Here is a 16,454-nt window from a genome sequence, read left to right on the forward strand (position 1 = left end):
AATTTTGTCAAAATTTTATTTCTGTAGAAAATTTTTTCAAAATTTTATTCCTATAGAAAATTTTGTCAAAATTTTATTACTATAAAAAATTTTTTCATAATTTTATTTCTATAGAAAATTTTCTCAAAATTTTATTTCTGTAGAAAATTTTGTCAAAATTTTATTTCTATAGAAAATTTTATCAAAATTTTATTTCTGTAGAAAATTTTGTCAAAATTTAATTTCTATAAAAAATTTTGTCAAAAAATTTTTTTTTTATAGAAAATTTTTTCAAAATTTTATTTCTATAGAACATTTTTTCATAATTTTATTTCTATAGAAAATTTTGTCAAACTGTTATTTCTATAGAAAATTTTGTCAAAATTTTATTTGTATAGAAAATTTTGTCAAAATTTTATTTCTGTAGAAAATTTTGTCAAAATTTTATTCCTATAGAAAATTTTGTCAAAATTTTATTTCTATAGAAAATTTTGTCAAAATGTTATTTCTATAGAAAATTTTGTCAAAATTTTATTTTTATAGAAAATTTTGTAAAAATTTTATTTCTATAGAAAATTTTGTAAAAATTTTATTGCTATAGAAAATTTTGTCAAAATTGTATTTCTATAGAAAATTTTGTCAAAATTTTATTTCTTTAAAAAAATTTGTCAAAATCTTATTTTTATAGAAAATTTTGTCAAAATTTTATTTCTATAGAAAATTTTGACAAAATTTTATTTCTATAGAAAATTTTGTCAAAATTTTATTTCTATAGAAAATTTTGTCAAAATTTTATTTCTATAGAAAATTTTGTCAATATTTTATTTCTATGAAAATTTTTTTCAAAATTTTATTTCTATAGAAAATTTTGTCAAAATTTTATTACTATAGAAAAATTTGTCAAAATTTTATTTTTCAAATTTCTGGGCCAAATTACCACAGAGGCACTTTCGTACAGCTTGTAATGGCTTTGTCGCCAGTTTGAAGGCCATAGTTCGTGCCACAGAACAAATCTAAACTGATACGTAGAGCCCTCCTTGTGTATCGAACTGGCCTTGTATTTTGAACCCGCCAGGTCGGTACTGTCAGTCCAATCTGTCATTGGTTGGCTATCCAGCACTAAAATCTGGTCTAATGTCCATCCGCCTTATATAAAACAATTTCTGGTTTTATTTTTATAAATTTTATTTAAATAATAAATTTATTATAATTTAAAAATTTGGCAACAGTTTAAACTTAAAAACTAAACAAAAATAATAATAAAATACATACAAATATAATAATTGTCGTACATAATAATAAAATAATAAAAATAAAACAATAGACTAATGCTTTATATCAGGGGAAATCGAGATCTCATATCCATTGAAGAATCATATATAAAAAATATAGATTTTCATAGGAAATATTTTCACTCGATATTCTTCTCGTCATTATATTTATACAAATTTAAAATTAATTCATTTAACTTAATAATTAAAGGGAATTATAAATTTATAAAATGCCAATTTCAAATGGTTTCTGGCATAAAACTATGGAAAAGGATGGATTTTTTGTAATAAGTAAATAAAAAAAATTAAATTTATACTACACACAAAAAAACATTTTTTGTCTTTAATCACGAAATTAATTGATCCAATTTTTAATTGAAATGTCTTTAATTACGGAAATGATAGTATCAATTAAAAAATTCATTGATCCAATTAAAAAATTAGTTGATACTATTAATTTTTGTGATTGATTTTTGTTTCAATTAAACAATTTATTGAATCAATTAAATTTTTTATTGAATATTTTTAAAACTCATTTAAGACTATAATTGGAAAAATTTTCGTGATTTTTTTTCTATGTATATTAGGAAAGCTGTAGAAGGAGACTTAAGTTAATCTGTCAGCTAAAGAATTTCAAATTATGGGTTTTTGTATGGAATTGCAAAGAAATTAATTTTTATATCTTTAAATGGCTTTACAACCATTGCAATGGAATGTAAAAAAATCTGTAATTGATAACAGAATAAAAAAATTCTATCAAAAACTATCCAGCGCCATCTAGAGATAGCTTTAATTAAAGAATTTTTATATTTGGAAAATTCCCAGATTTTTTTAGGATTTCAATCCAAGCTATCAATTTATATATTTTTTTACGAACAATGGGAATTGTATCTAGAAAGGCCACTGAATGGAATATGAAAATTTTCCAATAGATAACAGACTAACTAATTTCTATTCAAGCGACATCTAGGAAAAGCTTTGGAACCAAAACTATTATATTACAATTTTTCTATTTCCATTTTTTTTTTTTAATTTTCCCAACAAAAAAAATTGGAAATTTTTTTATTATTCCTTTTTCTATTATCTTAGGCTATATTTTTTACTGTGTAAATATCTTTTGTCCCCTTCTATTCAACCTTCAAAACCGGTGTCACTTCTATGTCTGCTGTTTCATCTCCCTTAATTTCGAATTTTAATTTTGCCAATTCCTTCAGTTCATCACTACTCGAATTATTTGACTCAACTTCTTTAACAACTTTTACGGTATCGGGATATTTATTGGGTTCACCTAAATCTTTGGAAAAGGAGACAACAGTTTTAGGTTCATAGTTGACACCCTTTTCTCCACTGGGATCGGGTGATGGTATACTGGGTGTACTCAAGGCATTCGTATGGGAAATTGTGATTTCATCATGACCATTTTGTTCAGAGACACCATTGGTTTTGGGTACTTCCTCGGTAACAAGGGCGCTAGTTACCACAGCTTCAACATGGCCATTTTGTAGGGGTTTTTCCACTTCTTCTTCTTCTACCATTAAAGCTGAGGTGACAACTGCTTGGACAGCGGCTATAGGTTCCTCGATTTTCGATTCTTCTTCTAAGGTCAATGAAGTAACAACAGCTTGTACAGTAGCTTCACTGGAGTCTTCAACTTTAGTTTCCTCCTCGGGGGCTGAGGTGACAACAGCAGTTTGCACTGAGCTTTCACTTTGAGGTTCCTCAACCATAGCTGAGGTAACAACGGCAGCCTGAACAGGGGTTTCATTTTGGGCTGATGATTCTTCCACCATAGCTGAAGTAACGGCAGCAACTTGCTCGGGAACCTTATCTTCTTCCACTACTTCTTCCGGCTTAACATCATCATCTTCGCCAGCCACAGCTTTGTTAACCTCTTCAATGGCTTTGTTCACCTCTTCTTCTTCTGCATCATCATGACCATTTTGTACAACAGGAGCAGCTTCTACTACCTCTCCGTTTTTAGGTTCTTCCACTATCTCTTGGGCTATTTCCTTCAATAACTCATCCTTCTGCTCCTCATGTTTCTTTTCCTCTTCAGACTCTTCAATTTTAGCTGGTTGTACAGGAGGAGGAATTTCAAGACCTGGTACTATAGCCGGACTGGACATGGTCTCCACAAATGATTTACGATTGGGCGAAGAAGGCGATATAACAACATGGGTAAAGTAACCGCTGCGTCTATTCTCGAAATCCAAATTCTCTTTGGCCAAACGTTCTTGAATACGACGTTGACGTCTTATGAATTCTGGAACATTTTCATCCTCGCCCTCCTTTAGTGGTGGTTCAGGTACCTTGGTGCGTCTCAATACAACTTTGGCGGCCTCATTATCATCACCATTTTGTTTAAGGGAATTTTTAGAGGCCACACTAATATTCGAGGGTTTAAAGACTCCATTGAATGTGGTACTCTTGACGACAAATTCATTTTTCGTAGAAATTTGATTCGACAAAGGGCTAACACTACCATTGCCATTTTGTATTTTAGGTGATCGTTGTATGGTGAAATTTGGTTTGCCATGACTGATCAAAAGTTTGGTAGCTGGTGAGGGACTTTTATCGCCATTAATCGATAGAGTGGGGCGTAACTGAATTTTGGGCTTGTTATTGATATCAGCCATGTTTAGGTTGTAGTAGCTACGTTGATAAACGGGCAACACTGTAATGGTAAAGGAAATAGGAGAATACTAAATTATTTTTATTATAATAATAGGGGTTATAGAAAATTAATATGGAAGTTTTAATAAAAATCTCCTTGATTGCTGATGATAATTGAAATTATTTTAATTGGTAGAGTTAATTATTTAAATTGCAAGTTTTACAAAATAAATAAATAAGATTAAGATTATTGATTATAATACTGATTATAAGATATATATCTTTTATATACTACCGACTGACGGACGTACTAAATCGAAAATATTTATATAAATCTACCGACTGACGGACAATCTAAATCGAAAAAATTTATATAAATAGGATCTACCGACTGACGGACGGACTAAATCGAAACAAGTATATACGGCCGTAAGTTCGGCCAGGCCGAATCTTATGTACCCTCCACCATGGATTGCGTAGAAACTTCTACGAAAGACTATCATCCACAAATTTCAACTCACTCGGATGAAATTTGCTCCTCCAAGAGGCTCCAAAACCAAATCTCGGGATCGGTTTATATGGGGGCTATAAATGATTATGGACTGATATGGACCACTTTTGGTATGGTTGTTAACTATCATATACTACCACCACGTAGCAAATTTTAACCAGATCGGATGAATTTTGCTTCTCCAAAAGGCACCGGAGGTCAAATCTGGCGATCGGTTTATATGGGAGCTATATATAATTATGGACTGATAGTAACCAATTCCTGCATGGTTGTTGGATACCATATACTAACATCACGTACCGAATTTCAACCGAATGGGAAGAATTTTGCTCTTCCAAGGTGCTCCGGAGGTCAAATCTGGGGATCGGTTTATATGGGGCCTATATATAATTATGGACCGATATCGACCAATTTTTGCATGGGTGTTTGAGACCATATATTAACATCACGTACCAAATTTCAACTCAATCAGATGGTCAATCAATTCAATCAATCAGAGGTCAAATCTGGTGATCGGTTTATATGGGGGCTATATATAATTATGGATCGATATGGACCAATTTTTGCATGGATGTTAGAGACCATATACTAACACCATGTACCAAATTTCAGCCGGATCGGATGAAATTTGTTTCTCTTAGAGGCCTCGCAAGCCAAATCGGGGGATCGGTTTATATTGGGGCTATATATAATTATGGACCGATATGGACCAATTTTTGCATGGTTATTAGAGACCATATACTAACACCATGTACCAAATTTCAGCCGGATCGGATGAAATTTGTTTCTCTTAGAGGCTCTGCAAGCCAAATCAGGGGATCGGTTTATATGGGGGCTATATATAATTATGGACCGATATGGACCAATTTTTACATGGTTGTTAGAGACCATATACTGACACCATGTACCAAATTTCAGCCGGATCGGATGAAATTTGCTTCTCTTAGGGGCCTCGCAAGCCAAATCGGGGGATCGGTTTATATAGGGGGGCTATATATAATTATGGACCGATGTGGACCAATTTTTGCATGGTTGTTAGATTCCATATACTAACACCATGTACCGAATTTCAGCCGGATCGGATGAAATTTGCTTCTCTTAGAGGCTCCGCAAGCCAAATTTGGGGGTCCGTTTATATGGGGGCTACACGTAAAAGTGGACCGATATGGCCCATTTGCAATACCATCCGTCCTACATCAATAACAACTACTTGTGCCAAGTTTCAAGTCGATAGCTTGTTTCGTTCGGAAGTTAGCGTGATTTCAACAGACGGACGGACATGCTCAGATCGACTCAGAATTTCACCACGACCCAGAATATATATACTTTATGGGGCCTTAGAGCAATATTTCGATGTGTTACAAATGGAATGACAAAGTTAATATACCCCCATCCTATGGTGGAGGGTATAAAAATGTATATAAATAGGATTTACCGACTGACGGACGGTCTAAATCGAAAAAATTTATATAAATAGGATCTACCGACTGACGGACGGACTAAATCGAAAAAATTTATATAAATAGGATCTACCGACTGACGGACGGACTAAATCGAAAAAATTTATATAAATAGGATCTACCGACTGACGGACGGACTAAATCGAAAAAATTTATATAAATAGGATCTACCGACTGACGGAACGTCTAAATCGAAAAAATTTATATAAATAGGATCTACCGACTGACGGACGTACTAAATCGAAAAAATTTATATAAATAGGATCTACCGACTGACTGACGGACGGACTAAATCGACAAACTTTATATATATAGGATCTACCGACTGACCGACGGACTAAATCGACAAACTTTACATAAATAGGATCTACCGACTGACGGACGAACTATGATGAGCACTGATATATCGAATCATAAAGAGATTGGCAGTCATTTTTAATACAACACAAGCTGCCTTTTATACCCATTTATAAAGAAAAATAATAGAGAAAGTTCTTAACCAGAAACTATATCAATTACAAGAATCAATTCCATCTAAGATTTTTTCCACAATTGGTTTCGACGAACGGCCAGATGAGCATCTATAAACTCAATGAAAAAATAATTCTGAACCCCCCATAATATGATATCATAGGTCTATTTGTCTTCCTGCTTGATTTTGCAACTTTATAATACCTGTGCAACAAGATAAATCTTGCAAACATTTCATACCAAAAATTCGTCTCTCTCTATATGTTATCTTATATTTCCTAATTATACCCGCAACATTTTTGTGGAAGATTAAAATATATTTAATTAACAGAGAAATTAAGTGTTTGATGTTCCATTTTCGTATTTGCAAAGTTCAAAGACCTTTTTGCCGAATAAAAACAAATATATAATTTGAGCTTATATTCTTATCACTTAAAAACAATGCGTAATGGCGATGTATCATCATTGGAAAGGTTTAATTGTCTGTATGGATTTAAATAAAATCGCACATTTTAAATATGAGGGTAATTTTAAAAGGGGAAGGGATGTCAAGAGATGATAATGTTTGAACAATTTCGAGAAAAAAAAAATCTGAAAAAAAATCCAAAACTCTTCGATTTATATCAGATTTTAAGATTGCTCATCACTTCGATGCAAATTTGAAAGAAGAAATGAATTGATTTTGAAAAAATATTTACTACAAATGGTCTTCTGTAAAGTTTTTCATACAAATGTTTTAAAATTTTCTATGTGTGCAATATTTGAAATACAAAATTTTAATTACGAATGAAAAATTTGATATTTACATATATATATATAGGATATTGTAAACATAATGTTGAGATTTCTAAAATTTAAAGAAAAATTATCTCAGAGCAAATACCAAAACTATTCAATTTATAAAGATTTTAAAATTGTCCATCACTTCGTTTCAAATTTAAAAGAAGAAATTAATTGATTTTTACTACAAATTACTACAAATAATTACTACAAATGGTCTTCTGTAAAGCGTTGCATACAAATGTTTTAAAATTCTTTATGTGTGCAATATTTGATACTCCAAAGTAATATCAAAAATTTAATATTATAATTAAAAATAAAAAATCTGATATTTACATATATAGGATGTTGTAAACATAATGATAAGATTTCTAAAATTTAGAGAAAAATAACTAAAATAATAATAAATATTTAAAGATTGTCCATCACTTCGTTTCAAATTTAAAAGAAGAAACTAATTGATTTTTTAAATAATTATTAAATAAAAATGGTCTTCTGTAAAGTGTTACATACAAATGTTTTAAAATTCTTTATGTGTGCACCATTTGATATTCCAAAAATACAATTTTATAATTACGAATGAAAAATCTGATATTTAGCATACAAACAATCTATGATCTTGTATGAAATCATTTAAAATTAGAATAAATAATGCTTTTAATCAGCCAGAATAATTAATACTATTGATTTACAAGCTAAAAAAATATTAATTTCGGCGCAAAAAAATCAATTAGTTGTCATAAATACTTTAATTAGAATGATTTAAAAATTGTTTAAAATTTATATAAAATTTTAAGATTGTCCATCACTTCGTTTTAAATTTGAAAGAAGAAATGAATTAGAATTATTTAAAAATTGTATATCCATTAATTTCAAACCTAAAGGAAGAAATGAATTGATATTGTATTGGTAATTCATACCAAAGGGTTGCTATAATATGTAAGTTTCAGCCGCGTTATATTTCATTATGTATGCAAAACTATATGTACTAACCTATAATAAAATTAATTGATTTAGTCAAAGCAATTAATAGAAAGGTTTTACTACAAAATGGAAGATACAACTATGTTTTATTCTTTCATGTGTGCAAAACTAAATGTACCAAAATAAGGCAGTTACTGAAACTTGGACCCTCTGAAAATCGGACACCTCCCAAAAACAAAACTTTATATAAAATTTTAAGATTGTCCATCACTTCGTTTTAAATTTGAAAGAAGAAATGAATTGATTTTTAAAAAATAACTACAACAAATGGTGTTCTGTAAAGTTTTTCATACAAATGTTTTACACCTCTTGATGCGTGCAATTTTTAGAACCCCAAAGTAACAAAAAACTATAGTATTATAGTTACGAATGAAAAAACTGATATTTATAAACAATCCACGATCTTGTATGAGATCATTTAAAATTAAAACAAATAATGGGTTTAATCCGCCAGAAGGTGGACAACCTCGTTGATGTATATTTTCGAAGCTAAAAAATATATAAACCACCATTAATTATCATAAATCTTCTGATTAGAATGATTTAAAAATTGTTTATCCATTAATTTCAAACCTAATGGAAGAAATGAATTGATATTGTAATAGTAATTCATACCAAAGGTTTGCTATAATATGCAAGATTCAGCCGCGTTATATTTCTTTATGTGTGCAAAACTATATGTACTAACCTATGATAAAAAATAATTGATTTCGTCAAAGCAATTAATAGAAAGGTTTTACTACAAAATAGAAGATACAACTATATTATATTCTTTCATGTGTGCAAAACTAAATGTACCAAAATAAACTTGGACACTCTGAATATCGCACACCTCCCAAACAAAATTTATAGAAGATTTTAAGCTTATCCATTACTTCGTTTCAAATTTGAAAGAAGAAATGAATTGATTTTTAAAAAATAACTACAACAAATTGTGTTCTGTAAAGATTTTCAAACAAATGTTTCACAACTCTTGATGTGTGCAATTTTTGGAACCCCAAAGTAACATAAAAATATAGTATTATAGTTACGAATAAAAAATCTGATATTTACAAACACTCTATGATTTGTATGAGATCATTTAAAATTAAAACAAATAATGGATTTAATCCGCCACAAGGTGGACAACCTCGTAGATGTAAATTTTCGAAGCTAAAAAATATATAAACCACCATTAATTATCATAAATCTTCTGATTAGAATGATTTAAAAATTGTTTATCCATTAATTTCAAATCTAAAGGAAGAAATGAATTGATATTGTAATAGTAATTCAAACCAAAGGTTTGATACAATATATAAGATTCAGTCGCGTTATATTTCTTTATGTGTGCAAAACTATATGTATCAACATATGATAGAATTAATTGATTTCGTCATAGCAATTAATGAAAATGTTTAACTACAAAATTCAAGATAAAACTATGTTATATTCTTTAATGTGTGCAAAACTAAATGTAGCAAAATAAGGCAACAGTATATATCAAAAAGATTTTAAAGTTGTCCATTACAAAAATTTATAAAATTAATTGATTTCATCGTAATATTTAATACCAAGATTTTTCGATAAAATAGAAGTTACATCTATATTATATTCCTACATGTGTGCAAAACGAAATGTATCAAAATAGTATCAAACATTTTATAGTTGGAAAATAAAACAACATTACACAGAACAAATTTTCACCAAATTAATCAAAATTCAAATTTTAATTGATTTTTTAAAAATATTCAATAAATTTTTTAATTAAAACAAAAATCAATCACAAGAATTAATAATACCAATTAATTTTTTAATTGGATCAATTAATTGTTTAATTGACTTTGGTGACTGATATTATCATTTCTGTGATTGAAGATATTTCCATTAAAAATTAATTGGATCAATTAATTTTGTGATTGTATCAAAAAATTATTTTGTTTGTGTGTATATATCAACAAGATTTTAAAATTCTTTATCCATTAATTGCAAACCCATATGATAATAATAATTGATTTCATCATAGCAATTAATAGCATGTTTTTGCTATAAAATATAAGTTACAACTATGTTAGATTCCTTCATGTGTGCAAAACTAAATGTACCAAAATGGTACCCAAAATCTTATAGTTGGAAAATAAAGCCAGAATATATAAACTTGAGATATACTCTAAAATTCCCTCAAAACAAGACAAATCCTGATGATTTGTAAATGGTTTAACCACTATTTTAAATTTATTTATAACACAAACAAAAATTTATTTATAACACAAACAAAAATTGATAGTGAAAAAATACTGGAATATTTCAATTCTAAAGGGTGATTTGTTAAGAGCTTGATAACTTTAAAAAAAAAAAACGCATAAAATTTGCAAAATCTCATCGGTTCTTTATTTGAAACGTTAGATTGGTCCATGACATTTACTTTTTGAAGATAATTTCATTTAAATGTTGACCGCGGCTGCGTCTTAGGTGGTCCATTCGGAAAGTCTAATTTTGGGCAACTTTTTCGAGCATTTCGGCCGGAATAGCCCGAATTTCTTCGGAAATGTTGTCTTCCAAAGCTGGAATAGTTGCTGGCTTATTTCTGTAGACTTTAGACTTGACGTAGCCCCACAAAAAATAGTCTAAAGGCGTCAAATCGCATGATCTTGGTGGCCAACTTACCGGTCCATTTCTTGAGATGAATTGTTCTCCGAAGTTTTCCCTCAAAATGGCCATAGAATCGCGAGCTGTGTGGCATGTAGCGCCATCTTGTTGAAACCACATGTCCACCAAGTTCAGTTCTTCCATTTTTGGCAACAAAAAGTTTGTTAGCATCGAACGACAGCGATCGCCATTCACCGTAACGTTGCGTCCAACAGCATCTTTGAAAAAATACGGTCCAATGATTCCACCAGCGTACAAACCACACCAAACAGTGCATTTTTCGGGATGCATGGGCAGTTCTTGAACGGCTTCTGGTTGCTCTTCACTCCAAATGCGGCAATTTTGCTTATTTACGTAGCCATTCAACCAGAAATGAGCCTCATCGCTGAACAAAATTTGTCGATAAAAAAGCGGATTTTCTGCCAACTTTTCTAGGGCCCATTCACTGAAAATTCGACGTTGTGGCAGATCGTAAGTCTATTCATGATGAAATGTCAAAGCATACTGAGCATCTTCCTCTTTGACACCATGTCTGAAATCCCACGAGATCTGTCAAATACTAATGCATGAAAATCCTAACCTCAAAAGAATCACCCTTTATCTTCAAACACCTATTTCGAAATTTTTAAATATTCCTTGTGTGCAAAGGCAATATGGGATTTTGAAAGCTAATTACATTGAAATTGAATTGTAAAACCTATTGACCCTCAACCAGAGTTCATTGCCAATGATATAGTAGAGTATTCATATCATTTCATTGTAATTTGATAATCTATTTTGGTAAAACACACATTGTTTTGCCAAATAACAAATCTTTATTGAACACATTTAGCCTTTACTTTAAATTGATTATTTTTATTGTCAACAAACCATGTTGGCAATAAAACCAAAATGCATTCCATTTTGCCCCTGATATTATTGCTTCTATGCCAACAATGATTTAACCGATAAGAACCAATGGCTTACCTCAATGAAAACAAATGTCTGTAAAAGCTTTTAAATAAAATGCCTCAAGAAAAAAGGTTTTAAAGGGAATAATTACTTTGAAACTCTAAAGGTATTGTCCATTAAAATCATTAATGTGATCATTTTTTGTATGACTGTCAACCGCGTTTTTGGAAAACCCTTACTTGCTTCCGAATTGTTTTCTGAAACCTTTATCTGATCACTCAACTTGCCTACTCACATGTTCATAAAAATATAATTAGAATTTAATTCATTACATTTATTTAATTTTGTCAACATAAAATGATTAATTGGCAATGAAGTCAAAGACACGTGATGATTGGTAGGCTAACACTATCGCCTGATGTCTGGTCACCTATGCATAATGGTTTTAATGGCCATGATTTCGATATTAACTCATATGAACTGTAGCGAAACACATGCCAATTTTTCATGCCAAAATAAAAATGATGGAGTTGGCTGACCACTACCAATCGATCGTTCAATCCATCTTACGATTGACAAAATTATTGTCCCGCCACATGACTATACTGTCACGTTGAATTCGAAAATTCAATCAGTTTATCTGTCAAGCTACATTTCGTTTAAAATTCATAGCATTCGTGTCACAATCTATGTTATTGTGAATGATGAGGCGATAATGTTGGGCGCCAATTATTGTGGTTTGATTAAAAATTTGACTTTATGGCATTTGGATCCCATGGAATGGAAATGGAATTTATGTTAATTTTTTTTAAGAATCAAAGTATAAAGGAAACCCTCGGAAGTCAACAATAGAAAATTTTCTGGGGTTGGCTTCAATATAACGGAAGACTTCTGACGTTGCCTCTAGTATAAAGAGAAACATATGAACACGACTCTAATATGCGAGGAAGAAAGATTCCAGTACAGAGAAAGATCTATAAGCGCGAGTCTAATAGACAGAAACACATCTGAAGTTGACTATAATATAGGAGGAAGACCTCTAAAGTCGATTCTAGTATAGAGGTAATCTCTGAGTTGTTCTAGTATAGAGCAAGACCTCTGAGATTAATCTTAGCATAGAGAGTCTGATCTGGGAAGAAGATCTCTCATGGCAACTCTCGTTTTGTAGAATTCTTTCTACAGAGGTAGATATCTCATATCAACTATTGTATAAAGGAAGGTCAACTCTAGTATAGAGGAAAATTTCTGGGAAGGCTACTCTAGTTTTGTAGATATCTCTCCCAACAGAGGAGGATCTCTCAGATCAATTGTAGTAAGAGGAATACCTCTGCGATCGATTCTAGTACCGAGGATGGCCTCTGTCGTCGACTCTAATATGGAAGGGAGACATCTCAAGGCGACTCTAGTATAGTGGAAGACCTCTGAGGAATTCTACTCGATCCTAATATAGAGGAAGGCCTCTGTGGTCGATTCTATTATGTGAAGAAGACTACTCAAGTTGATTCTAGTTTAAATGAAAATTTCTGAGGTCGACTGCGGTATAGAGGAGTACCTCTTATGGCCACTCTAGTTTTGTTTCTTTACCGAGGTAGACATCTCATATCAGCTATAGTATAAAGGAAGGTCGCTGATATCGATTCTAGTACAGAAGATGACCTCTGTCGTCGACTCTAATATGGAAGGGAGGCATCTCAACTCTAGTATAGGGGGAAAGCCTCTGAGGTATTCTAGTCGATCCTAATATAGAGGACGACCTCTGAGATCAATTCTAGTTTAGAGGATGACCACTGACGTTGACTCTAATATGGAAGAAAGGCATCTCAAGGCGACTCTAGTATAGGGGAAGACCTCTGAGGTATTCTAATCGATCCTAATATAGAGGAAGACCTCAGTGGTCGACTCTGATATAGAGGAAGACCTCTGTGGTTGATTCTATTATGTAAAGAAGGCTACTGAAGTTGACTCTAGTTTAGATGAAAAATTCTGAGGTCTTAGGTCTCAGATCAACTGTAGTATAGAGAAATAGCTCTGAGATCTATTCTAGTACAGAAGATGACCTCTGTCGACGGCGCTAATATGGAAGGAAGGCATCTTATGGCGACTCCAGTATAGGAGAAGACGTCTGAGGTATTCTAGTCGATCCTAATATAAAGGAAGACCTCTGAGATCAATTCTAGTTTAGAGGATGATCACTGACGTTGACTCTAATATGGAAAAAGGGCATCTCAAGGCGACTATAGTGTAGGGGAAGACCTCTGAGGTATTCTACTCGATCCTAATATTGAGGAAGACCTCTGTGGTCGATTCTAATATGTAAATAAGACCACTCAAGTTGACTCTAGTTTAGATGAAAAATTCTGAGGTCGACTATAGTATAGAGGAATACTTCTCAAGGCAACTCTAGTTTTGTAGATTTCTCCCAACAGAGGAAGACCTCTCAGATCAACTGTAGTATAGAGGAATTCCTCTGAGATCGATTCTAGTACAGAAGATGACCTCTGTCGTCGGCGCTATGTGAAAGGAAGGTATCTCCTGGCGAGTCTAGTATAGGAGAAGACCTCTGAGGTATTCTAGTCGATCCTAATATAGAGGAAGACCTCTGAGATCAATTCTAGTTCAGAGGATGACCACTGACTTCGACCCTAAGGAAGGCATCTCAAGGCGACTCTAGTATAGGGGAAGACCTCTGAGGTATTCTAGTCGATCCTACTATAGAGGAAGACATATGTGGTCGACTCTGATATAGAAGAAGACCTCTGTGGCCGACTCTAATATGTGGGAAAGACTACTCAAGGTGACTCTAGTTTAGATGAAGATTTCTGAGGTCGACTATAATATAGAAGAATACTTCTCAAGGCGACTCTAATGCAGAGAAAGACATCTGAGGTCAATTCTAGTACAGAAGATGATCTCTGTGGTTGACTTCAATATGTGAGGGATACATCTCAAAGCATTTAGAGGAAGACCTCTGTGGTCGATTGTTATATAGATTCTCACCTCTGAAGTCAACTCTATTATAGAGGAATACCTCTGATGTGGACATTAAAATGGGACAAATATCTCTCAGGTTGACATTACTACAAAGGAACGCCTTTGAGGGCGACTCTAGAACAGAGAATATCGACTCTAGTATAGAGCAAGACATCCTAGATCGAATTTATTAAAGAAGAAGGCCTCTTTGGGCGGCTATATTTGAGAGAGGGTCGACTCTAGTATAAAGGAAACATTTGAGGTCGATTTTAGTCCATAGAAAAACATCTTCAGTCGATTCTAATATGGGAGCAAGACCTGTCAGCGGCGATAGTATAGAGAAGACATCTGAGGTCTGCACTGAAATGGGACGAAAACCGCTCATCTCGACCCACTACAGAAGAAGACCTCTGAGGACAACGTTAGTACAGAGAAGGTTGACTCTAGTATAGAGCAAGACCTCTGAGGTCGGTTCTAGTACATAGCAAAACGTCGGTGGTCAAGTCTTATATGGGAGGAAGACCTGTCAAGGCGACCTAGTACGGAGGAATACCTCAGTGATTGACCATAGAATGAAAGAAGACCTTTGAGGTGAACTATAATATGGAGATAGACCTCTGAGGTGGCACTAAAATGGGACGAAGACCTCTCAGGTCGACTCTACTACAGTGGAAGACCTCTGAGGACAAATTTAGTAGGGAGAAGGTTAACTTTAGTATGGAGGAATCCTCTGAGGTCGACTCTAGTATAGAAGAAACCTTTGAGATAGATTCGACTATAGTATAGGGAAGACCTCTGAGGTCAACTATAGCATGGGGGTAAACCTCTAAGATGGGCACTGAAATGGGACGAAGACTTCTCAGGTCGACCCTACAGAGGAAGACCTCTGAGGACGAATTCAGTAGAGAGAAGGTTAACTTTACAGAGCAAGACCTCTGAGGTCGATTTAAGTATATAGAAAATCGCTGTGGTCGACTCTAATATGGTAGGAAGACCTAACTACGACAATAGGTAGTATAGGGAATACCTCTGAGGTCGACTATAGAATGGAGGTAGACCTCTGAGGTGGACACTGAAATGGGACGAAGACCTCTCAGGTCGACTCTACTTCAGAGGAAGACCTCTGAGGACGACTTTAGAAGAGAGGGTTAACTTTAGTATAGAGGGTACCGCTGTGGCCGACTCTAGTATATAGGAAACCCTTGAGGTCGATTCTAGTACATAAAAAAGTCTTCAGTCGACTCTAACATGGGAGTAAGACCTGTCAACGACTATAGTATAGGAAGATCTCTGAGGTCAACTATAGTATGGAGGTAGACCTCTGAAATGGGACGAAGACCTCTCAGGTCACCTCTACTACAGAGGAAGACTTCTGGGGACGACTTCAGTAGAGAAAAGGTTAACTGTCAACGACTATAGTATAGGAAAGACCTCTGAGGTCAACTATAGTATGGAGGTAGACCTCTGAAATGGGACGAATACCTCTCAGGTCAGCTCTACTACAGAGGAGAACTTCTGAGGACGACTACAGTAAAGAGAAGGTTAACTTTACGGAGCAAGACATTTGAGGTCGATTCCAGTATATACAAAATCTTCTGTGGTCAACTCTAATATGGGAGAAAAATTTGTCAAGTCGACTATAGTATGGAGGAATACCACTGTGATTGACTATAGAATGAAGGAAGACCTCTAAGGTCGACACAAAAAATGGGATGAAGACCTTTCAGTTCGTCTCTACTGCGGAGGAAGACCTCTGAAGTCGAATATAGTATAGAGGAAGGCATCTGAGGTCGAATATAGTATAGAGGAGGACCTTTGAACTCTAATATAAAAAAAAATCTGGGGCTAATTGATTCAACAAATTTTTTAATTGAAACAAAAATCAATCACAAAAAT

The 16,454-nt window shown here is 33.1% G+C and overlaps 1 protein-coding gene across 3 annotated transcripts in view; it reads right to left on the bottom strand.

Moving 5' to 3' along the window:
• Positions 1-1,139: 1,139 nt before the first annotated feature.
• Positions 1,140-16,454, bottom strand: part of hebe — a 50,841-nt gene continuing 35,526 nt past the window's right edge. For all 3 annotated transcript variants that reach the window (XM_075309473.1, XM_075309474.1, XM_075309475.1), the window contains exon 2: positions 1,140-3,924. In XM_075309473.1, coding sequence (XP_075165588.1) covers positions 2,378-3,924 — 1,547 coding nt within the window. In that variant the 3' untranslated portion in view covers positions 1,140-2,377. The remainder of the gene's footprint in view (positions 3,925-16,454) is intronic.

Source organism: Haematobia irritans, chromosome 5 (genome assembly GCF_050003625.1).
Source record: "Haematobia irritans isolate KBUSLIRL chromosome 5, ASM5000362v1, whole genome shotgun sequence".
NCBI lineage: Eukaryota > Metazoa > Arthropoda > Insecta > Diptera > Muscidae > Haematobia > Haematobia irritans.